The following is a 23,137-nucleotide window of genomic DNA, read 5'->3' as shown; positions in this document are numbered from 1 at the left end:
ACATCCCCACCGGACCACAGCAACCTTCACCACTTCACCCAGGTGTAGGAACAGTGTTTCCTTTCTCCACCACAGCAACTGGTTGCACAGAAATAATATATATATTTTAATTATATTTGAAATACACAGGAAATGCATAGCTGGGGGAATAAATACCATCAGGCCATGTGGAGAGCTCCGTGACGGCTCGTGACCATGGTAGGAGTAGCAGAGCGAGACTGGTGCTGTTTCCCAGGCTGGTTCAGAAGTTGCCGGTGCAGGAGCAGAGCAGGCACCCGCTCAAGACCTAGGGTGCAGCTGGGAGACCTGGCAAAGTGGCCTCATCCCCACTCTGTGCTGTGATGATGACACTGACCCGCAGTGTGCCACAGCGGGAGCGCAGCTCCCAGGCACCCTGGTACTCTGGCCCTGGCCTGGCTGCTTGCCTGGGAAGAGGAGGGAGGTGAAGGCTGAGCTGCTGGCAGCTGGTGGCATCACAAGCTACACTCATGGTGCCTTCAGGATTGCTGTAGGTACACTGCCCTGGAGCATCCTCCCTTGGCTCCTCCGGGGCAATGCCAGGCACTCCTGGGCACTCCAGCTGCCTCTGGGGGACGTCCAGCAGGGACCTTCCCCGCAGAGTGGCTGGGCTGGCACAGAAGCCTTGTGCATGGATGAGGGGCTCAGCAAAGCCCTGGAGCCAGCCCAGGAGATAGGCCAGGTGGCAGTTGCAGGCCCAGGGGTTGTGGGCCAGCTCCACACGCACCAGCTCCTCGTTGGCATCAAAGAGCCCCAGAGGCAGGTGGGCCAGGCTGTTGTGGTCCAGTGCCAGGGAGGTGAGGAGGGGCATCCCATCCAGCAGCCCAGCTGGCAGGATAGAGATGTTGTTGTAGCTCACCTGCAACATCACCAGCCCTGATAATCCCTGGAAAACCTCCGTGTGGAGGTGGACTATGGCGTTGTGCGACAGCACCAGGGTCTGCAGAGCCGACAGGTTGGCAAAGAGCCCCTGGGGCAGCATCTCCAGCCTGTTGCGAGCCAGCGAGAGGTGGAGGAGGTGAGGGGTGCTGGCGAAGAGGGCAGTAGGCAGAGTGGCCAGGCGGTTGCCTTCCAGGCTGAGGACAGTGAGGTTGTGGAGACCAGCAAAGATGTCAGGGGCCAGGCTGCCCAGGGCGTTGTGCTGCAGCTGCAGCCGCCGCAGCTCCCCCAGACCAGCAAAGGCACCTCCTGGCAGCTCCTCCAGCCGGTTGCCATCCAGGTGGAGCTCAGCCAGCTGGCCCAGTGCCCCAAAAGCACCAAGGGGCACCTGCACCAGCAGGTTGTTGCTGAGCTTGAGGAAGCGGAGGACAGTGAGGGGGGCCAGAAGCCCATCTGGCAGCTCAGACAGGATGTTCTGAGAGAGGTCCAGGGTCTGGAGGTGGCGTAGCGGGTGGAAGATGCCAGAGGGCAGTGCCTCGATCTTGTTCCCTGGCAAACGTAGGTCCTGCAGGTGGCAGGCAGTGGTGAAGAGCCCCGGCTGCAGGGAGTGGATGGCATTGGCACCCAGGGAGAGCTTGCTGAGGTTGGACAGTCCCACCAGCACCTCCGGGCTGACTGCCAGCAAAGGGTTGCCTGACACCTCCAGCTCGGTGAGGCTTGGCAACCCCCGAAAGGCACCAGCCTGCAGCTCCTGGATGTTGTTGTTGAGGAAGACCAGCTTGGTAAGGGTGGTGCTGGAGCCCAGGGCCCCACTGCGGATGCTGCTCAGGGCTGTCTCCACAAAAAAGAGCTGGGTGGCATTCCCTGGCAGGCCCACCGGGATCTCCCGCATCCTCTCCTCCGAGCAGAAGACTTTGGAGGTGTCGTAGCACTGGCAGGTGGGGGGACAGGGCAGGCACAGCCCCTCCTCCAGCAGGGATCCTAGCCCCAGCAGCGCATAGACCACCAGCCTGCACTGAAGAAGCCAAGCTTCATCCCCTGCCTCAGAGAGGCAGAAATCTGCACCCTCAGGTGTGTGCTGCAGGGGAAGCAGCTTCTGCAGCCAGAAATGCAGCAGAAGCAACCTCTGGGGCACCACCAGTAGATGCAGCTGCCCCTGCCATGGGGCATTCCCCCAGCCCTGGCAGCTGCCCTGGCCATGATACATCCCCCCAGCCCCAGCTGCCTGCACCCCCCCACACTCTCCTTGCAGGAGCAGGGAGTGCTTCCCTCCCAAATGTCTCCATGCCTGGCCTGTGTGCTGGGTCAGGGCTCTTTGCCTGTGCCCCAGCACCACTCCAGCCTGTGCTGTGACAGGGTGGTACCACCCTCACTAAAATCCCCACATCCTGCAGAGCAGTAGCCAAGATGGGACCTGTGTGGGGTCTTGGGGGAGCCTGTGGCCTCCTGAAATGTCTCCATGTGCATTGAGCCAGGCTCTGGGGTGGGGGAGCACGTGAAGCATGGGGCTGTGCTGCACACACTGGGTGATGCGGACACCACTGCAGCGCTGCTCTGTGCTCAGGGACAGGAGGAGCAGGCTCCAGTGGTTGTAATTTCTCATTGCCCATCGAGAACTTCCTTCTCTGCAAGCAACCAGAGCATCATCCAACCTTCCTGAGGGATATTCAGCTTGACCAAATGACTGTTCCCAGCCCACATGAGACACTTTTTGAGGCAGTGGCCTCCAGATCTCTGGCAGTCCCTGCCTACTTGGGATACATGCCAGTTGTGGTGGGGGATGCTGCCTGTCCCACAGCAATGCCCATCTGCAGGTACCCGACACCAGGGGGGCTATCCTGGACTTATGTGGCACTCAAGAGCAGTGTTGGGCTTGGCTTTTCCTTTCCACCATCTCACTTGTTTTCACCAGAGCCAACAGTGATTCCCACCTGTCCCTGGGCCCCCCAGATTACCCAAGTGAAATAGCCACCACTTACCGAGTGTTGCATCATGGAGATTGCCACCGAGTCTGCAGCAGGTCTGCAGGGATGCTGCTCACCGAGATGGGATGATGTTTTCTGGGACGGATGGGAAGCTGCCTGACGAGCTGTTCCTGCTGGGGCGGAGCTGCCCCTCACTGCTTATCGGCAACAACAACTCGTGTCCTTGGAATGCTTCAAAAAATAACCTGGCTCCAGAGGGACTGGAGGTGAGGCCAGAGGCAGCTGCCAGCAAGCATCCTGGCAGGGAAGCAGGGTCATGGCCCCGGATGTCCAGTGGCCCAGGGATGGTGGCAGGGCGCTGCTATCATGGCTGGTAGCAGTCCCATGCCAAGGTCAGCACCCTTGCTTCCAGCAGCCTCTCAGGAGATCCCTTGGAGTACGTAAATCTCACTGGGAAATGGTCCTAGCCAACATCTCTTGCATGAAAGCAAGGACCAGGCACAGCTTAGCAAGGCAAAGCAGTGCCATGGGGGTGGGATGCTGACCAGGTGTTTTGCAGCCTGTGAGGTGCACCCAGCCAGCAGTGTGGCGGCGAGAGTGAGCCGTGAACCAACTGCACTGCCTGGGAGCTTGCAACCTGCCTTGGGGAGCAGTGTACACCACCTTAGGGGCTGCCGTGCAAGGGCCTGGGTTGGAACAGACTGGGATGGCAGCAGCCTTGGAGACACCCCCAGGGGAAGGAGGAGGGACACTTACGTGTATTCAGCCAGACTGATGGAGGAGACAGTGACACAGAGAAACTGAGAGGATACAAGCCAGTGGCAGGCAGCTCTGAAGGGAGCCAAGCAAGCTCCCCACCACCTCAGCTCAGGCTCTGCAGCCACAGCCCACTAACCCTCTCCCAGCCCCACACGCCTGTATTGCCTTTTCCAAGGTAAAAACAATCTCTTAGGAGTAGAAATCAATTGCAGCTCCTGTCCTTGCAGGGTCATTCCCCACCTGTGCACCACGGAGGAGTGAATAAACAACTCTTGGCAGTGGGGATGGACAACTGCACTTTAATGGAGAGGTCACAGAGCAGCACCCAACAGCCCCCCAGCACAGTCCCATGTCTCCCACACCGTGCAGGTGCCAGCCCAGAGGAGCATCCCACCACGTGCACAAGGCAGCACTGGCTCCTGGGGCACTGTGAGTGCTGTGGAATGCACACCAAGTAAGACCCTTGTCCTATGGCAGTGATGTCCAGGCAGCCTGGCACCACTGCATCGTGCACAGAGGTGAGCTGGACTTCCCTGTGGCCGTGCCACAGCAGGAGGAGGCAGGGTGGCTGCTGGATGCAGGTGCTGACACCCACCTGCCAATTGCAGAGCAGCCAATGCAGGCTGACACCCCCCTGTGCAGAGCCAGTGTCCCCCTGCCTGGGGTCTCTGAGCAGGCAGCAGGACTGGAACATACAAGAGGGCACTGAAGGGAGGCAGAGGAAGAAGTTTGGCCAGGTTGCTCACTAGCTGGTGGAGGATGCACAAGGGTATCCAGGCAGCAAGAACCAGGGTTGGGGTGCCACAGGAGCAGCCCTGGCATGCTCCAGCAGCCCTGAGACACAGGCACGGGGGCCTCTCCCAGCCGCTGGCAGACACTTCACACCCATCGTCCTACCCCTTTAACTCCCTGGCAGCAGAGGCTGGTGCGAGCCCCCGGGGGGCTGTGGCAGGGTGTTGCAGGCAGGACACAGCCACAGGAGGGTTAGCACCAGGGTACAGCAAGGGCTGAGGGGGCTGTCACTGTCCCCACATGCCAGCACACTGCCCTGTGGCAATCCTGGCAGGAAATGCACAAAGGGTGGGGGGAGCAGGAGAAGATGCTGGCTGTGCTCTGGCCTGCCCTGCCTGCAGGCAGGGAGGGCAGCTTGGAGACAGCCAAGTCACCCAGGGTGTGCCACCCCAGCAGCAGCGCCAGGCCCAGACATCCCAGCCCTGTGGGATGCAGGTGAGCTGCAAAGCAGCTCATGGACACACAGCTGCTGAGGGCAAAGGAACTCGCTTGGCTCCTGGCTAGCAACTGCCTGCCCAGGCAGGGGCAGAGGCTGGGGGCATGACAGGGGGGTAATAAATGGGGGAGAGGAGGTGGGGTTGGGCAGCAGACAAGTGCAAGGGCAGGCACCACTGGAGGGGATGATGCCAGGTGAAGGATGGGAATGTCCAGTTGTTTGGGGTAAGCACCATCATGGTCAGGCTGTGGGTGCCTGCTGGAGTGGTCCCTCTCAGCACGCCATGTGCCAGCTGCTAGCCACCAGCCAGAGAATGAGCACAGAGGCTGCACTGGAGGCAGGAAGGTCTGGGGACATAGAACAGCCAGGGGAGGTCACCTGGGGGGGACACCCTGCTGCAGAGCAGGGGCAGGGAAAAGCAGAGCAGGACAGGGGGACACACAGCACTCAGGGTGATGCTTGCCTGTCCCAATCAGCAAGGGCAGCTGATACAGAGCCACTGTCATGTCCCTTGGCCCCATGGGAAGGGCATGATCTTCTAGCACCGTTCCCCCCCAGGCTCTGTCAGGTGCTCAGGCTTCATTGGGCGCCTTCATCCTCATGAGCACAACGTGGCTTTTCTTCCTACAGCCGTAGACCACCAGTGCCACCAGAGCAGCAAGCAGGGCCAAACACACCAGCACGATGACCGCCACCACCACCCCGCTCTGTATGCGTGTCAGCCCCCACCAGCCCTGCTCCTCTGCCTCTTCTTCCTCCTCTCGTGGGGAGACCGGCACCCCCATGGGGGGCTCCGTCCAATCACTCTCCAATGATGCCACCTCAGAGGGGTGAGCTGGGAGCGGGGTGCTGGGATGGGCAGAGGCAGTGGAGGGTAAGGGAGGGAGGAGCTGGTCCCGCAGCAGCCCGGAAATGGGAGTGCCCCTCAGTATGGGGGGCTGGGCACAGAGGGGGGGTGTATCGCCCACCTTGTGGGGGTTGTCCTCCAACCAGCTCCTCAGGGGTAGGATGCCCTCGTCACAGCGCCAGGAGTTGTTGTGCAGCTTCACCTCTCGCAGGGTTGCCAGGGGGGAGAAGATGCCAGTGGGTAGGTACTCCAGGGCATTGGAGTGCAGCTGCAGGTGCTGCAGCCCTGGGGTGGCTCTGAAGAGGCCCCGTGGCAGCACCTGCAGCTGGTTGTGGTGCAGGGAGAGGTTCTGCAGCTTGGGCAGCCCCTCCAGTGCCTGGGCATCCAGGCGGCGCAGGGTGTTGGAGTGCAGGGACAGCTCCAGCAGCTCCCCCAAGCCCCGGAAAGCCCCTGGTGCCACCGAGCGCAGGCGGTTCTTGCTGAGGACCAGGAGCTGCAGCTGGGTGAGGTTGCTGAAGACAGCAGCAGGGAGGGTGGAAAGCTCATTCTCATAGAGCCACAGCTCCCGCAGGTCGGGCGTGGGCCCGAAGGCGCTGGGGGAGATGTCCCGCAGGCGGTTGACGTGCAGGGTGATCTTGGCAAGGGCGCGCAGGGGCAAGAAGATGCCGCTTGGCAGGGTGGTGAGGAGGTTGTTGGACAGGTAGAGCTTCTGCAGGTTCCCGTTGTTCACAAAGAGATCCGGGGACAGCATCTCCAGCTGGTTCTGGTGCAGCCCCAGCTCCAGCAGCTCTGGCAGCCCGTCGAAGGCACCCACCGGGATCTGCCGGAGCCGGTTCTCATAGAGCCGCAGCACCTGCAACCGCGCCAGCCGCTCGAAAGCCCGGGGCGGCAGACGGTCGATGTTGTTCCTGGCCAGGTTGAGCTTGGTGAGGCTGGTAAGCTGGTCGAACACCCCCTCCTTCAGCTCCTGCAGGTTGTTCCCGTGCAGTTGCAGCTCCTTGAGGTTACTCAGGTGGGCAAAGTGAGAAGGCTCAACCTGGAGAATCTGGTTGCTAGAGAGGAGCAGAGACTCCAGCTTGTCCAGGGGCTCGAAGACCTGCACAGGGAGCTCCTGCAGCTTGTTGCTGGCCAGGCTGAGGTAGCGCAGGTCAGGCAGGTGCTGGAAAGCCCCGGGGCTGATGTGCGACAGGTTGTTCTTCTCGATGCGCAGCCCGATCAGCAGGGAGGTGTTGCCGAAGGACGCGTCGCCCAGCTCAGCGATGCGCGTGTTGATGATCTGGAGGGTCATGGCGTTGGCAGGGATGGGGCTGGGGACCGCGGTGATGCTGGCACCAGAGCACTCCACCTGGGCGGTGCGGACACACTGGCACTGCTCTGGGCACTGGCCACCAGCCAGCTGGATGCCCACCAGCAGCAGCAGCCACTGCTGCCAGCTTCCTCGCTCCATTGGGCCTGCAGTAAAAACAAAGGAGGGGGGCTCAGCCCCTGTGATTTCCCAGCTCCCAGGGCCACTGCCAGGGATGGGTGCTGCTTTCTTTCTGGAAAAGGCCACTGAGGCCATAGCCATCCTGCCCCCAGTGTGGCAGTGAGGTAGAGGAGGGCGGGTGAGGAAGGCTGGGGGCTGACAGGGCTGGTCAGAGCCAGGCAGGAGCACAGAGTGGGACAGAGCCAGGGGCCACGGCGCCTGGCTGCCATACCACAGCTATTAGTGGCATCCCTGGCATCCCCCTTGCTCAGCTCCTCCAGCAGAGACGAGTGAGGTTTCCTGTTTTGGAGTGACTGTGGCAAGCTGCTGCCAGCAGCACTGGCCTCCCAGCACCACTGAACAACTGAGAGCTTCACCAGAGCCAGCCCATGGCACCCACAGCTGATCAGGTCCCCAGGATGCTAGGAGGGGGCACAAAGAAAGGTGCTCCCCCTGGCACTCTCAAGCACCTTCCTGGCTCTGAGCTCCTGTCATGGAGCCAAAAGCAGCACCCACTGCCTGGGTGTGCTTTAGCTCCAATCCTGCAGGAGCTCTGCCAGCTCCCATCACCCCACAAGCATGGCCAGCATGGACACCCTTTCCTCCCTCCTCTAGCCTGGGAGCTTCCTCCCTCCCTCCTTCCCTAGACTGAAGCAGCAGCCTAGTGCCAGGCTGGCATAAAGCAGCCCCCACTAACAGCTTTGAGTGGCATAAGGGAGGGAGAAAACCCATGGCTCCCCTTGCCCCAAGCACAGCTCAGCTAGACGGGCAAGTCCTGCAGCGTGGAGGTCTAGGCATGGTGCTCTGGCTGGCACAGCACCCCGGGGTGCTGAGGCACAGCCCCTGCACTCCACCCCAGCTCCCTTTGAGCAACATGCTTGCACTCCGGCAGGGAGGGAGGAACCCTCCACAAGCCAGCACAGTTTATGTTTCCCATATGGAAACAATCTGCATCCAAGAACAGCTTTGTTTATAGTGAGCTGTTTATAAACTTCCCCAAACGCTCTGCACATCAAAAGCCCTGCTCATGTCACTCCCTGGTAAGGCAGCTGAGAGCATCCACACTGGAGCGCCCTTCAGGAAAAGCAGCTGAAAGCAATTTAGCACCTCTATTCTTCTAGGGACAAAAAGCTTACAGATCAAGAAGCTGAATATTCCCTACCGCTCAACACCCCAGTATCCCACTGCTCCTAATCTCTGTCCCCCTAAACGTTACTTTGCTCCCTTTAATTTTCTCTATCGGTTATTTTTTAACACGTTGCCAATGTAGCTATTTCACCTCCCGTGCCTAAGTGGTCTTGCTTTTTGGGAGAACCCTTGCAAGACAAAGATCTCCATCAAATCAAAAGATGCTGAATGTGCAGATCCCACCGCCACGCTGCCCCCCCTTGGAGCTGCCCCCAAAGCCTCCCAGATCCAAAGCTGCTCACAGGGGCAGCGGCAGAGAGGAAACTTACCCGAGTGTCCTGCAGCCACGAGCGCCGAGCGAGCACAGCTCCGTGCTGGCAAGAGAGCTGAGTGTGGTTCATGATTCCCCTCCCAGTATATAACCCGTCCAAATCAATGAATCAGCACAGGGGCAGTGTCAGGGTTAGGGAAAGCACTGGAGCAGAACTGCCTCCAACTCCTATCTCCTCGGCAAACACAGCAAACATCTCAAGGATGGAGTTTTGGGTTTCCCTCTCCTGAACCCCACTGCGCTTGTTCAAAGACAAGCAGACAGCCCCGTGAACATGCTGCTCATGTCAGCCAGCACCCAGCTCGCAGCGTGGCCCTGAAAGACCCCTCTGTTCACCAGTGTGACATGGCTGGATGCCCCAACCCATGGGAGAAGGTGAGGCAAAGCCAGGGCCCTGGGCACAATCCTTCCCTTTAGTGGCACACATTCACAGCAGGGCTGCCCCGTGACATCACCTCGGCACATGCACAGAATTTGCCTCCCTATGGCTCCTGCAAGTGTCAGGATCTCTGGCTGTGCCCCAGCCCGGGGCCAGCAGCACAGGCAGCCCCCAGCACCCTCACCCTGCCCCAAGTCACAGCTCTCCTTCACTCCCCCCAGCCACAGAAGTCAAGGAGTCAGGAACCCACAAGCACCCATTCCAGGGCTCTGCCCTTCAGGCAGCTCACCCAGCCAGGGAGCAGGGTCAGTGGTGTGGCTGGTGCCAGCTGCAGGCCAGGCTACTCCCACCACTACTGCCTTGTCTGTGGGCACTGAGAAAGCCCCTTGATGCCTATTGGCACCCCAAAGCAGCACATGCTGCCATCTCCCACCAGCTGTTCTTCATCCTCAGCAGCCCCAACACATGGGTGATGGAGCCCAGCACCCAGGCATGTTTGGGAAGCATGGTACAAGCCCCTCCCATCCAGGGACACCTGCTGCCACCCCTCCCCTGTCACTGCCAGCCCACATGGGTGCACGGGGTTCCCCTTGGTTCCCACCACCCAGCCCAGGTCTGCATCCTCACTCACCTCTCTGCGGCAGCCCTGGTCCAGCAGCTGCCAGGAACTAATGTTCTGGAGGAAGCAGCTAAGGAAAGCCAGCATGAGTGGCCCCTTCAGGCTTCCGGGAGCTGAAGCAGCCCCGTGCTAAGCACGGGGTAGCTGGAATTTCCCTGACAATGTCTAATCCCGCCTGAGCCCACCCATGTTTCTGCCAGCCACAGCAGCCCCTGCTCAGGTCCCAGCCAGCACTAACAAGCTGCTGGAGATGTGAGAGAAAGGCTGCCTCCATCCTCATGTCACAGTATGTACTGTCACGCCATGAGGGGTGGGAGGGCACAGAGCAGCGCAGGGGACATAGATCCTGTTCAAAGCAGGGACCAGACCAGGATAAACAGCAAACTGCAGGGATGAAGAGAGAAGTTTCCAGCAAGACTTGGAGGAAGGTGACAGGAGTCATGGGAAGAGGGTCGGGAGTGGGACCTCAGCCGAAGGCAACCAAGGCTGCTCTGTCAGACTGCATGGGGGACCCAGCTCCTGTGGGATGTGTTGGATGGCCCCAGACCTCTCCCCAGCTGGGCAGCAAGCAGTAAGTCTGGAGCTATCCCCCCCAGCCAAACTCCCTGCCTGCTCCTGGGCCAACATCCAGGCATTTGGGCATGGATAAGGAGCATTTTCGAAAACACACAAGTGCTTTAACTCACGCTCTATCGACACAGCAGATTTTCCCAGTGCTATGGTTCCCAAAATAGTCTCCCCACTTCCTTGACAGTGGTGCAGCTGGAGGTCAGGCAGTGGGCCTGGGAGCTGCCCACTCCCTCCAGCCCTGGCATGAGAGCAGGGCTCTCATGGCCTTATCACTTCCTTATCACTGGCTCTGTCTGCCCACCGCCAGCGACACTGGGCTCCTGCCCAGTCTGACTCATCCCAGAGGCACACAGCTTTTCAGCAAGGCAACACAGGAATTAAACCCCAACACTTCCAAAAACCACCACACACCACACCCCCCACCCCAAGCCCAGTCTGACAGAAGAATGTCGGACTCAGCTCCTTCCAAGCAGCACTGCCCCAGGGAGGACTGCAGATGGAGTGCTGGGTACCCTCAAACACCTGTCCCCAGCAGGAGGGGGACCAGGTTGTGGTCCCTGTGGCCACGCAGAGAGCCCAAAGTTTCAGAGGAGCCCAGGTAACAGCCCTGTCAAGAACCCAGATGCCTCTTCCCAGGCCTCGGGAGCTTGACTCCAGCTCCTGGGTGGGAAGGACACCGTGTTTTCAAGACATCCCTAAAAATAAAGCGAGGCTGGGTAACGGCACAAGCACCGCGCCCGAAGCCCAGAGGGAGCTGCTGCCGGAGGTGAGCACAGAGCTCGCCCCGGGCTCTGTGCAAGGGAGGGGAGCAGAGGGTGAGAGAGCCTGGGACAGCACCGACAGTCTCATACATCTGGAAGGGAGAGGCAGCTCCCTGAGACAGCACGTGGATGCTTTCGAGGGTGAGATAAGCGTTTTACAAAGAGAGGCTGCTCACATAGCTGGGAGCTCACACAGTGCTGGATAGAGCGGGGCAAACCTCACGAACGGGAAAGCCACTGGGTCCAGCACTACTCTAAGGACCTTCTCCACCTCCATCTGCACCAGCCAGAGAAAGGCTGAACACCCCCAGACCAGGCTCAGGCTGGTGTGAGGGGTCACTGCCATGTCCCTATGCCTCCAGAGGGACGATGGTGTCCGAGGATGGGCATCTGCCAGACCCAGCACACACAAGAGATGGGGCTGGCAGCAAAACCTGTGGTCATGGCTGGGTTGGTGGCTCCTTCCCCCTAAGTCCTTATCCCTCCTTGCCATCTGCTGCCTGCACAAACATGGTTTTCCAATTCCTGCCAAAGGCAATGGCCAAACACCACAGTGCAGGGAAAAGCAAGAGTACATAATGCAGCCTTTCAGCCCTGTCCTGCCCTTGCACCAGAGCCCCCTGCACTTTCTGCAGGCATTGCTCACACACTAAGCCTACAGGAGGGCTGGAGGCCCTTCAGCAAGTGTTACCCCTTGCACTTTGATGTAGCCCTGCCTGGGGCTCCTGGAGATCTGCACGGCCAAAAACAGGCAACTCCTGGCCACACTATTGGAGCCACTGGCATCTAATACAGTCTGGATTCTCAGCCTCACCAGGGCTCCCATCTGTCCTGTGACCTCTTGCTCAAGCCCTGGTGCTTCCCCTTGATGAGGTCATCCCCAAAATGCCACCAGCTGAGGAGGCACTAGGAGTCCCAGAACAGCAGCATCACCCATTTTTGGGGACATTGGCCTCACTACCAGACAGCAGAATAGTCCCAGTCCATCCATGCTGGCAGACCTCCAAGTGCATCCCCAGGGGCAGGGTGGCGGATGCAGCAAAGCCGAGCAGCTCTGAATCACCAAGGGACTCGAGACTGCTTGGAAAAATGCATGTAATCTCTAAAATTAGCAGCTTGTGGGCTTGGCTGGGAAAGCACATTGCTCATCTGCCAAACAGCTGAGCACACTCACCCACATCGTGCTGCTCCACTGCCTCAGCTCCCCCAGCCCCTGCCTGGATTTGCACCCCCGGGAGAGACGGGACATCCCTAGGACCTGCAGCCCCCTGCAGCACAGGGCTGGAACAACCCCTCCACCAGTATTTTGCACTACTGCAAGCCACCCACCACGCCGTGATAAACCCCCACGGTGGCCCCTGGTGGTTGCAAGGACCAGCTGGCTCAGGGCATGGGGCCAAACTCCGCTCTGCTGAAGCGGAGGAAGAGGGAGAAGGGCTGGGCTACAGGCCAGGGGAGGGGTCCCCTCCGTGCTCCAGCATGACGGGGGGACACCACCAGGCCTGAGCCATGCAACATGACACGTAGGCTCAAGCCATGGCTGAAGGGTGAAGGACTGGTGCTGGGTCCCCCCATCCTCATGAGAGAGGCAACAGCAGTTCTTTCCCCATCACACATCCCCCCCACCTCCCAAGCCTCTGGGGAGCCCAAACAAGAGAGCACTTCTACAGAGCAAACAATCCAGGAGATGTGCAGGGCCAGGGCTGCCCCACTGCCCATGGCTACAGGATGCCCCATCTGCATCTGGGGCAAGGGATGGGGACAGGTCCTGCCTTCCCTGGGGAAACACATGTGCAGGGTGGGAACTTTGGGAAGGAGCGGTAGCCCTGCTCCCTCCCTCCAGGATGAGCAGCAGGGACGGCCATCTGACTAACTTGCATGCAAGCATCAGCATGAGACACACTGTAAAGCCTCTTGGAGCTCAAGGAAAATGGGATTTAGGAACCCAGTCACCTGTGGGGCTCACCTGGCCATCAGGACTGTCACCTCCAGGCTAAGCTCTGGCCCAAGCCACGAGCCATAGCAGCAGCGGCAGGCAGGGCTTGGCACAGGCACAGGGCAGGGCTAGGCTGGAAGGAATGTGGGACTTGCAGCCAAGTCCGCCTGGAGAGATAATCCGAAGCGGAAAGAGCTTGTCCGATCAGCACTGCGAGACGGGGCAAAGAGCTGCTGGAGAGGGAAGCAATGGTGGGGGCTGTCCCTGCTTCTGCACCCTGAGGAGTTTGCTGGACCAGCTTCCCCCCATTCTCCATAAAGCCATCCCTGGCACCAGGGGCTGCCTCAGGGACCTTTTCCTGACACCCCAATGGGGGAAGGGGCCCCATCTCCCCCCCAGGCTCAGGGGAAGGCAGCAGGGAGTGCACAGCAGGCTGCAGAGCTGCTGCCAGCCCGTTGCTGACTCCCTGCCCTGGGCTTTTTTCATCTAGAGAGAGACACAAAGGGACAGCTGGAAGCCTGGCACGTTGTGGAGAAACATGACAGTCCCACAGCAGTGACTGCACAAAAGGGGCTGAGTTTGGTGGGGGGATGTCTCCAGGTGCCACTGGAGCAGCAGCCCCCCACCCCTCAACGAAGCAGGACTCGCCTACCATGGCCCAGGCAAGGCTTTGCCAGGGCTCATCTGCCCACAAACAGCCAGGAGGGAAGGGGGATGGGAACCCAGATTCCTTCCAGGAAAACAGAGGCATAACACCTCCATAGCTTGCCCATCTCTGGATGGAGCTGGGGCAAAGCAGGAGCTTCAGGCCTCCTGATCACTTTGAGAGCCTGTAAACACCCACAAGCCCAGCCTTGGCCCACAGGTATGTGCCTCTGGCTGCATCTCCTCCCAGATATTCTGTCATCCCCAGGAAATGCTCTGCTGTTGTATCGCAGCTGCTGAATCAGCTTCCCCAGGCGAGATGTGCTGCTGGAGTCACGGCCAACGCTCCATAACGTCAAGCAGACGATCCCAGAGCTCCTGCCTCGCAGCCAGAGGTCACACGTGCTCTTGAACCATGGAGTGCTGCTGGGTGTCTTCTCTGAGCACATCTGCCATCACCCAGCTTCTCTTTGCCACCAGGAGAGGAAGGATGCAAGATGCAGCCTCCATTTAGTAGGTACCCATCTGAGCTCACTCCCCTCTGCAAGCAACAACAAAGGCTCTCCAGCAGCTACTGGCCTCATGTGGCAGAGGTGACAGAAAGGGCAGAGATGCTGGGGACACGAGCACAGCACATGCGTGCTGGTGGCTTGGAAGGGGCATCAGCAGCTGGGAAGCAGGCAGAGTTGCCAGCATTTGCAGCAGCAGTTAATTCCCACCTTACCACCATGATTTTCAGGCTGATGGGAGGGGACTCAGTGCATTCAAGCAAATGAGAACAGCACCTGCAGTGACATCAAACTAGAAACATGCTGTGTGCTCCCATGGCCCAGCACAGCAGTCAGAGGTTCCCACTGCTTCAAAGCAGTAGGAGTAGGAGCAGCCGCCACCAGAACAAGTGTTTGAGGGAACCAAGTGAGTTACAAAAGACCCTTGGCTTGGCTGTACTGGTGACCTACTCCAAACTCTCCCCAAAGGCAGCTTCTGGGACTCAAAGGTCTGGTTAACATGTAGGACTGCTAACCACCAGTTCACATCCCGGGTCTGTACAGCAGCCAAGGGCGTGGAGCTGATCCCCTGAGCTGCCAAGCACAGACATGCTTTTAATCTACCCCTTTCCCAGCAGCAGGGATTAGGCACCTTCAGCCTTATCCAGTCCACTGTCCCCCAGGCCCAGCCTGGTGGCAGAGGCCAGGCCGTATTTGTAAAGGTGTGAGCTGCAGGGACTGGGAGGAACCTTGCCAGCACCCTGGAGATGGCAAACCATCAGCACCTTGAGACATCAAGCCAATGCTCCCCAGAGAGGGTCTGAAGTGCAGCTGCACATTCCCCAAGGAGCCCTCCCGGCTGCTTCCCCTGCCATCATGCTGGCCTAGAAGACCATCCCTTCTCCAGGCAAAACAGAGACAGGTTATAAACAAACATATTCTCGGATTTCCCAGGCTAGGGAATTTTGCAGGAAGGGCTGAGCTCTGCTGGGCAACAAGCAATGAATCAGAGGTAGCTCAAAACAGGACACCTCAGACAAAGAGTTACTAAAACATCCCAGGCCCTTATTGCTCCAGCCTTTTGTTGTCTGCTGACTTCACTTCCCTGTCTGGCCCGCCAGGCGCAGGGAAAGCCCGATGACAGCATGTACAGAGGAATCATCCTCTGAGCAGCACTTGACTGTACACGCCACGTGCCAAAGCTTCCACGTGCCAGAGCTCAGCCACGGCAGAACAGGAGCCAGAGGAGCTGCAGAGACCCAACTGGCCCCACTGGGAGGCCAAAGGGGGCTCAGAAAGATGGCAGCTGCTGCTAGCACACTGCTCTTCCAGAGGCTGGGCATCAGGGTGGCATATGCCCATATGGCAACCACACTGCTGCTTTTTCTTAGAAATCCAACAGTGTGCATCCAAGTGCCCGTGGCCATGAGAGTGTTTCTTCACTGTCTCGCTGAGGGAAACAACAACCAGCATGGTTTGTAGAACAATTCCCTCGTTAGTCCAGATTATACTTATCTCCTGCCTGCTGCGAGCAGATGCTTGCGTGGCACCAGCACAGCAGCGCTGGAGCAACACTAAGTGGTCATTACAGTTGCTCAACCTAAATTAGCAACAACTGCCTATTTTTAGGCATTTTTAAGCACTAGCATGTAACAACCCAGAACCACCACCAAGAAAGCTTCACATTGGCTTTGTGCTTCTCTTAAATATATTGCCATAAATACTCGGGTGCTTCTGTGAACTCAGTCCGTTTGCTCCACACCAACTATTGCGACTCCCTTTTCTCCTCCTTTAGAGATGGCTCTACCAACCATTTAGCCAGGCTTGCTAAATTTGGTTAAACTTCACCAGCAAGACAATGGTTATTTAACATCTTAGAAGTGCACCGCCTCCTTTCATGGCCTAGAACAGGAATTAAAGTCCAGCAGCAGAGCATCGTGAAGCAAAGCAGTTCGTAGTTCATTTCACTGCTTTGAGTAGCACACATCAGGGAACAAGCCACAAACCTGGGGCAAACACAAGCTCTCTTCAGCTCAGGCTTGTAAAGTGCCATTTCAAGTCCATCCAGGGAAGACCTCACTAGTTAGAAGGCCAGTAAGGCTACAAAAAGACTCCTAAAGTACAAGGACTCCTGCCCAAGGAACCAGGGAACCACATCCAAAGGCTCTTTAATTCAGCTCTAGCTTTTAAGCACAACATCACAGCTTTTAAGAACAAGCTAAGTCACATCATTAAGGTAACAGCTTATAGTTAAATCCAAGAGCTACCAAAGCACAGGCAGTCAGACAGCTACCAGTCTACTTACAAACTAAGATACTCCTATAATTCAAAATATTAAAAAGTATTAAAGTATGAAGACTAAAATCCACCCTACTGCCTCATAGTTGTCTTTGCATATCAACAATTGAAAGGGCCGAAATCGGGGAGCAATGCTATGGAATAAGAAAAGATTACATTACTGAGACTGAACACTACACTGCTTACTGCAATTGGATGCTCAGGTGAATGCTCTCCAGCCAGCTGCAAAAAAGGTGGCAACACTTCAGGGCCCTTGGCTCGGGCAGGCTCCCTCCCAGCTCAGTCAGACCAGCTCTCACACCAGCTACATTCCTCTGCAGCCAAGTCTTGGTCCTGGGCATCTCCCTGGTACTCCAGGTTCAGGACTGGCTGCATCATGCAGTGAGTAACACCCTGTTTTTCACACCACTGGGCAAAGTTTAAGGATGACAGTGTTTCCTTAAAATTGAAATTTGGATTAATATTACAAAGTTTCCAAAACACAATCAAAAAACAAAATACCTCAAGATCGTACTTTCTTGCCCAGCACCTTCTCTTCCTCTGGTTAAGGTAGAGGAAAGAATGGTTAGTTTTAAACAGTTTTTAAACAGTACCCCTTCCTTCTGCCATGTCCTGAAAAGGGGCTGAGGACAGTAAGTAAAAACAAAGGCACTTGCACCATATCATTCTGCCCCCACCTCCATTTTCAACAGGTTTTTTTCAGCATCTCCTCCCAAAAACACTCTTTCTTCTCTCAATAAGGAGACAAAAAAGGCAGCAGAAGGTGTAATAGCATTTGGAGTACTACAGGCAACCTTTAAAGCACGGTGAAATCCATATTCTGTGTAGGCTTCCCTACACTGATACCACTTCCATCTGAGCAGTGTGAGCAGGACAGCAGGCAGGGATGTCTGGCAGGGACAGGTCTATACACCACAGCAGGAAACTAGTACCAGACACGTGAAGGCAATCACAGATTTTCTTTCAGCTCTCCCTTGGGTTCACTCACCAAGTGTTACAGCAACACACCATGATTACAATCACTTTTGGCAAACACTAAGGTACATAAAAGTGCATTTTCATTACACTGTAAAAACAAGGTCTTTAAGCTTCTTGCTATGAAGATTTGTCATCCAGATCCGAATCAAGTGTGAACTGCCCAAATGCTCACAAAATGAATCCAAAACAGTGCCTCTAATCCTCTCTTTGGCTGGTATTCTCTACCTTCTTAAAAATTTTATCAGAACTACAGGCTGAGCAGCAGTATCTTTGGAGTGCAAGAGCTGCCTGGTTTTACCCATCACATACAGACTGAGCACAATGGTTATAGCCTGGAGTGCTAAAATCAAACTGTGAAGGCACAAGAATAGCTGACAATAAGCTATTCTGGTATTAAAATTGAGCTTAGCACTCCTGCGGGCTGGCAGCTCATCCCACCAGACCAGAGTATTCAAATCTGTTCCTCTGACACTGTTGTTTTCTCCTGTAACACTGGGAGAAGCTTGGGTTGGGATATCTGAAAAACGAAGCCTCTGCTTTCCAACATCTTGAACATGCGAGTAGGTAAAAGCTGGAGTTGAAAGAGGAACTGATGTGGGTGTGCTCATATCCATGTCAGACACTGTTGCTATAGTAGTGTCCCAAGAGGATGTCAACAGCTCTGTCACAAGAGAGGCTGAAGCCTGAGAATAAGTTGATCTGAACATCTGGTAGGTACTGGCTGTGGTTGGCAGACACTTCAGATGATCATCTGTAAGAGCCACGAGAGAAATATTCTGCAATGCCAGTGGGCTGTCACATGTCAGAGATGGCACATTTTTAACTATCTCCATGCTCCTTTGGAGCCACTCTTTGAAGCCAAGAATTTGGCAATCACATTTCCAAGGGTTGTCATCAAGGGAGACTTCCTGCAGCTCAGGTAACGCAGCAAACATATCTCCAGGAAGAGACTGCAGCTTGGTGCTATTCAGGTAAACTTTCTGAAGGTGCTTGAGATTATGGAAGAGGTTTCTAGGAAGAACCTCAAGCCTTGAACCAAAAAGGGAAACATTCTGCAGTTTCTGGAGGCTCAGGAAGATGCCCTCTGGCAGACTGGAAATATTATTTGTATGCAGAGAAAGGCCCCGCAGCTCACTCAGGCCACTGAATACATTCTGAGGAAGAGCACGAAGCTCTGGATTAAAACTCAGCACAAGAAGCTCTAAATTTGTCAAGTTACTGAACACAAAATCTGGTATTGTTGAGAGCTTGGTGTGATACAGCCACAGGCTACCAAGATGCCTCATTTCTCCAAACAATACTTCTGGAAGAGACTTCAGTGGGTTACTGTACAAGGTCAATTTTGACAGGTCATGCAAGTGCAGAAAAAGCCCAGGAGGCAAAGCCTCAAGCTTGTTTCTGGAGAGCGTTAGGGTTCTCAGTTTATGAAGACAATGAAACGCATCAGGGGTGATGGACTGGATGTTATTAGAATGCAGGAAGAGTTCCAGCAGCTCCTTCAGGCTATCAAACATACCAGACTCTATTGAAGACAGCCTGTTAAAATACAGCATCAGCTTCTCAAGCCTGGTTAATGCACTAAATATGTTTTTAGGCAGCACTGCCAAACAATTTCTTGACAAGTTCAGTACTTTGAGTTTGGCGAGTTTCTTCAGCACTCCACTAGGAAGTGCTATTAGTTGGTTCTTGTTCAAGAGAAGCTCCTCCAAACCATCTAGTTTGTCAAACAGATTTTCTTCTATGGATTTTAACCTGTTATTTTCAATGATCAATTGCTGAAGCTGTATCATGTCATCAAACACTTCTGGGGGAAGTTCAACCAGCTTATTATCAAGCAGCTTGAGGGCTTTTAGCCTTCTCAGGCCTTTAAAAGCCATTGGTGAAATCAGGGAGATGTTGTTTGAAGACAAGATGAGATGCTGCAGTTCTACCATCCTGGAAAAAACATCCGGCAAGTATGTTACATTAGTGTCTGTTATGTGAATTTCTGTCATGTTGCAAGGCAGGTTTAATGACTCCAGGTCTTTTATGTGGGGACCAGAGCAATAAATTCCATGTTTTGAAGGGCAGTCACATTTCTCAGGACAAACAGATGCATCCAGCTGGAAGAAAAGCTTGATCATCACTGACATATGGAACACTAACATCCTTGTTGAAGAACCAGAAACATTAGCTGTTACAAGAGATAAGAGAGAGTCAGGATTTCATCACAGGTAGTTTATAACTTAGTAGCCAACAATGTTGTGGGAATATATAATAAAACCTGCAAATGTGAGTGACATTTCTTTTGGCTGCAAAGCAAACCTCAAAATCTCCTACTTGGTTGCAAATATTTCTAAGGTACTCATCTTACACTGAGAAGTACAGATATAGCTCTTTTGTAGATCAAATATTCCTTGTTTACATTTGTATTAGTCAAGTATAATAAAAGCATATGAAAATCATGATGAAACTAAGCTGTCAGAAGGCATGTATTTATTTAAACAAAAAAGTATTATACTAAGTTACACAAAGTCTTTAAAAAAAATAATCAAAAGGTCCTGCATCCACAGTATGTTTATTGTAGGTTGAGGTTTAAAAATAAAGTTTAGCTTGCAAGAATAGATAAGAGGAGGTAAAATGGGTGTCCTATATTTTAAACGGCCAAAAGCAGAAGAGCACACAGTTCTGTGAAATCATCTCTCAGTATCTGCAAGTAATCACTTCTTGGAACAGCCCAAGGACACACAAGAAGCAAAAGGCTATTCTTGACACAGCCTGAAATAACACACAAGAGCTCATGCAGCACAGGACAGTAGAGAGGTTCTGATAACCAACCAGTCTCACTTCAACAGCTTAACACAGTACTAAGTTGTCAGTGGTATTAAAAAAATGATAACAAATTGAGAGGAAAGAACAGCCATGAAGTCAGCTAGAAAGCTGGAGCAATAAAGGTAGTTCTGCATGAAACATACCACAAAGTTGGAAAGCTGCATAGATTTTTTTTAAACAAAACAAAACAAAAAGAACAGGAAAGAAACTATTGCAGCTATAATGATAATATTTAAAAGAACAAGTCAAACAGAAATCCACAGTGTAGAAATACTTCCTTAGTGGAATTAAGGCCAAGCGCATCAGAAACCTGGAAGTCAAGCACCTGGCTGATCAGTGGGAGAAGCAGCAGGTGGGACAGCTGGAATAGCTGGACACATCCTGCAGATCTAACTGGAGCAGCTGACCACGTGTCAGTCTTCAGCACTGAGAGCACAGGGGAAGAGGAGGGCTCCATCCCATCATACCTTTTTCCAGGGACAAAGACGAATGTCTCCCATACCAAGCCCACAAACAGGCCTGTGTACAAAGCCCGTCGCTTAAAAAGGAGTAAATCGGGAGGCACAGCAGAGCTGCTGACGTGCCTGAATTGCTGGCAAGAACACACCACCATGGAGCAAAAACAGCTGCTGTATCAAGAAAAGCAAAGGGGAGTACATTAAAAATGTAAAAAAAAAAAAAAAAAAAGTACCTTGTTGATTTCAGAGTACTGAAGGCTGCCAAAAGCTGCCTCCCTTCCTGCCTCCCTTCCTTGGGAAGGACATGGCACCTGGTGGTATCAACCACCAGCAACGTGGTGCTGCAAAGCAAGTCCTCACTGAGCTTCCAACTCCTTGAACGAGACCCTAAGTCACCAAAAGTAGCCTTAAAGTTTCTCCCTTCCAAAGGACTGTTCCAAGTCAAACAAGAATCTTTCAGAGATTCTCACTCTCCTAGTAACCCACCCCACTCCAAAACTGACCATCTCACGTAAACCAGCGATGCCTTCACCTCAGTTCACTCCTAAGCCAGCCTGGCCCAAATCCTTCCTGTCCCCATCTCAGCAGGCTGCAGAGGAGCTCATCCCTGTGCACCCAGGGCAAGTACCTCTGCCTGCAGCAGGTAGAGCAGGCAGCTGCTGAGATGCTCCTGGGTGGTGTGAGTGCAACCCACCATGTGGGACAGAGACACACATTTCTGTTTCACGTCCTCACTGGCATCTCAACCTGCACCAACTCAAGACCACAGCAGAACTACAGGATTCAACAGGACAAGAGAAAGCAGGATCTAGAGAACTAAATGGGGAATTATGCTACAGACTGCAAATGCAGGTCCCTCAGAGGGAACGACTGCAGGCCACAGTCTGTAAAATAGTCTCACAGCAGTGCTAGCTGGGGGATGTCTGCTTCCCTGGTCTTGTAACAAGAGGTAAGAATGTTCAACAAGACAAGGTTAGACAAGTGCTAGAAGGTACAAACTTTCACAAACAAAAAAGTAGTACAAAAGCATTTGTATGAGATTAAGGCCACAAGAATATGACTGGCACAAGAACTGGATAAATCATCTTACGGATCTAAAACATCTAGAGCTGTTAATGGTATTTTTTAATAAATAAATTTCCATAATTGAGCATATTAATAGTAGAGAGCACAGCAAGATCCATGCAAGGGTCATAAACATTCCTATGTATTAAACTTTCTCAAACCATCATGTGAAACACCTGCCATTCCAGAAAGGACATCAGCCAGCCTGAGCACTTACCACATTGTGGTCTACAGTCTCTTTCCCTTTCTACCAACTCCTTAATGTTTCTCAGACTATGAAAGGATGCCAGAAGCAATACATTAATACTGTTAGTATATTAAAAGTCACAAATCAATTTTGAACTTAGTTTCACAGAATACTGAGCACATGGATAATTTCCTGTGGTGCTTCACTTCCTCACTTTCCTGCAAGTTCGTAAACTGGAAAGAAAATTAAAAAGGAATTTTGAACTGTACCTTAGAAACTTCTCTGCTTTTTAGAGGAACTTACTGGAAGCACAGCAGGCCATCAGGCTTCACCATGGTTCTGCACTTTTCATGGGAAGCAAACCAGCAAAACACATCCTGTAGATAACACTCTCACCCATATTTGTGTAACTACTGTCAAAGGCCAGAGTATTTTAAGCTTCAGAGCAGATTTTGCTGTATTTAGTTGTGTCAGCAACCTGCTTCCATGGGTTGCGTGCAACTCCAAAAGTAGAGTTTGAGACCCCTTACAGGACATGAGGAAGTCTGAAGTCACACGTGCAACAGAATAAAAAATACACTTTCAGCTTCTTTGACAAGGATATCTGAACACATGCTCCAACCAACCCAGTGCAAATCTGGCTAGTCAGGAATCTGCATTTCAGCAAGTATGAGCAGAAAGAAACTTCAAATTTGTTAAGACAGCTTCACTGCAGTCTGCTACAAAGGTGCAGTAGGTTTTGAAGGAGTGGACACATCTACCTTCAACAACCAAGTGATTGATATGTACCTTCACAAGGCTGCACTGACTCTTACTTTCTTGCAGGACTGGAGTAAAAGCAATCTGAGCAAGAAATTAAGTTTTCTTCTTAACACTTTGACTAAGCAATCCAGGTTTGACACATTTCACCTGCTTTTCCCCCAAGCCTTCCATAGTCATTGGCCAACAAAACCCAAAGCCTGAAAGATTCTGAAGAGAGAAAGGCTTTAAGTTTTCAAAATTTTAGCTTGAAATTAAAGGTTAAGTTTTTGTAATTAACCAGATCTTTCAAATAACTTGTTCTCAGTTTTCAAATAGTGTGCTCTGCCAGTAAGTATTTAAATGGACAGTGAGCCACAGAATGGGGAAGATGTCTTCATTTCTGTGTGATTTTTCTGAAGATGACTGTGACAACGCACCAGCTCACACCCAGGAACATCCAACCAGGATTTCCATGTGCCAAAGAACAGAAGGAATATCTGGGTAACAGGAGGTGGAAATGAGTTGCTCTGTACAAGGTCTGGTTTTCAAACGGCTTTCCTAACCCACCAGGTGACCGTAAGCTGCAGACCAGCAGTGCTACTGTACACAGGACATCAGTGG

The 23,137-nt window shown here is 53.8% G+C and overlaps 3 protein-coding genes across 3 annotated transcripts; all 3 read right to left on the bottom strand.

Moving 5' to 3' along the window:
* Window positions 1-82: 82 nt before the first annotated feature.
* Window positions 83-4,470, bottom strand: LOC127387790 (carboxypeptidase N subunit 2-like). Its single transcript, XM_051626564.1, has 3 exons — window positions 4,467-4,470; window positions 2,877-3,019; window positions 83-1,912 (listed from the first exon to the last, which is right to left on the bottom strand). Exons 1-3 carry the CDS (start codon window positions 4,468-4,470, stop codon window positions 287-289), a joined length of 1,773 nt encoding a protein of 590 aa, XP_051482524.1. The 3' UTR covers window positions 83-286.
* On the bottom strand, window positions 3,892-7,103 carry LOC127387829 (leucine-rich repeat-containing protein 15-like). Its single transcript, XM_051626627.1, has one exon. It carries the CDS (start codon window positions 7,101-7,103, stop codon window positions 5,382-5,384), a length of 1,722 nt encoding a protein of 573 aa, XP_051482587.1. The 3' UTR covers window positions 3,892-5,381.
* Window positions 7,104-17,385: 10,282 nt separating this feature from the next.
* On the bottom strand, window positions 17,386-23,128 carry GP5 (glycoprotein V platelet). The gene is made up of 2 exons (XM_051626626.1): window positions 22,045-23,128; window positions 17,386-19,427 (listed from the first exon to the last, which is right to left on the bottom strand). The coding sequence occupies exon 2, from the start codon at window positions 19,399-19,401 to the stop codon at window positions 17,476-17,478; it is 1,926 nt and encodes a 641-aa protein (XP_051482586.1). The 5' UTR covers window positions 19,402-19,427; window positions 22,045-23,128; the 3' UTR covers window positions 17,386-17,475.
* Between the last annotated feature and the right edge of the window lie 9 nt (window positions 23,129-23,137).

The sequence above is a fragment of the Apus apus genome, chromosome 8 (assembly GCF_020740795.1).
Source record: "Apus apus isolate bApuApu2 chromosome 8, bApuApu2.pri.cur, whole genome shotgun sequence".
Taxonomy (NCBI): domain Eukaryota; kingdom Metazoa; phylum Chordata; class Aves; order Apodiformes; family Apodidae; genus Apus; species Apus apus.
Note: the sequence above shows the minus strand (reverse complement) of the source record. Positions and strands in the feature narration are given on the sequence as shown.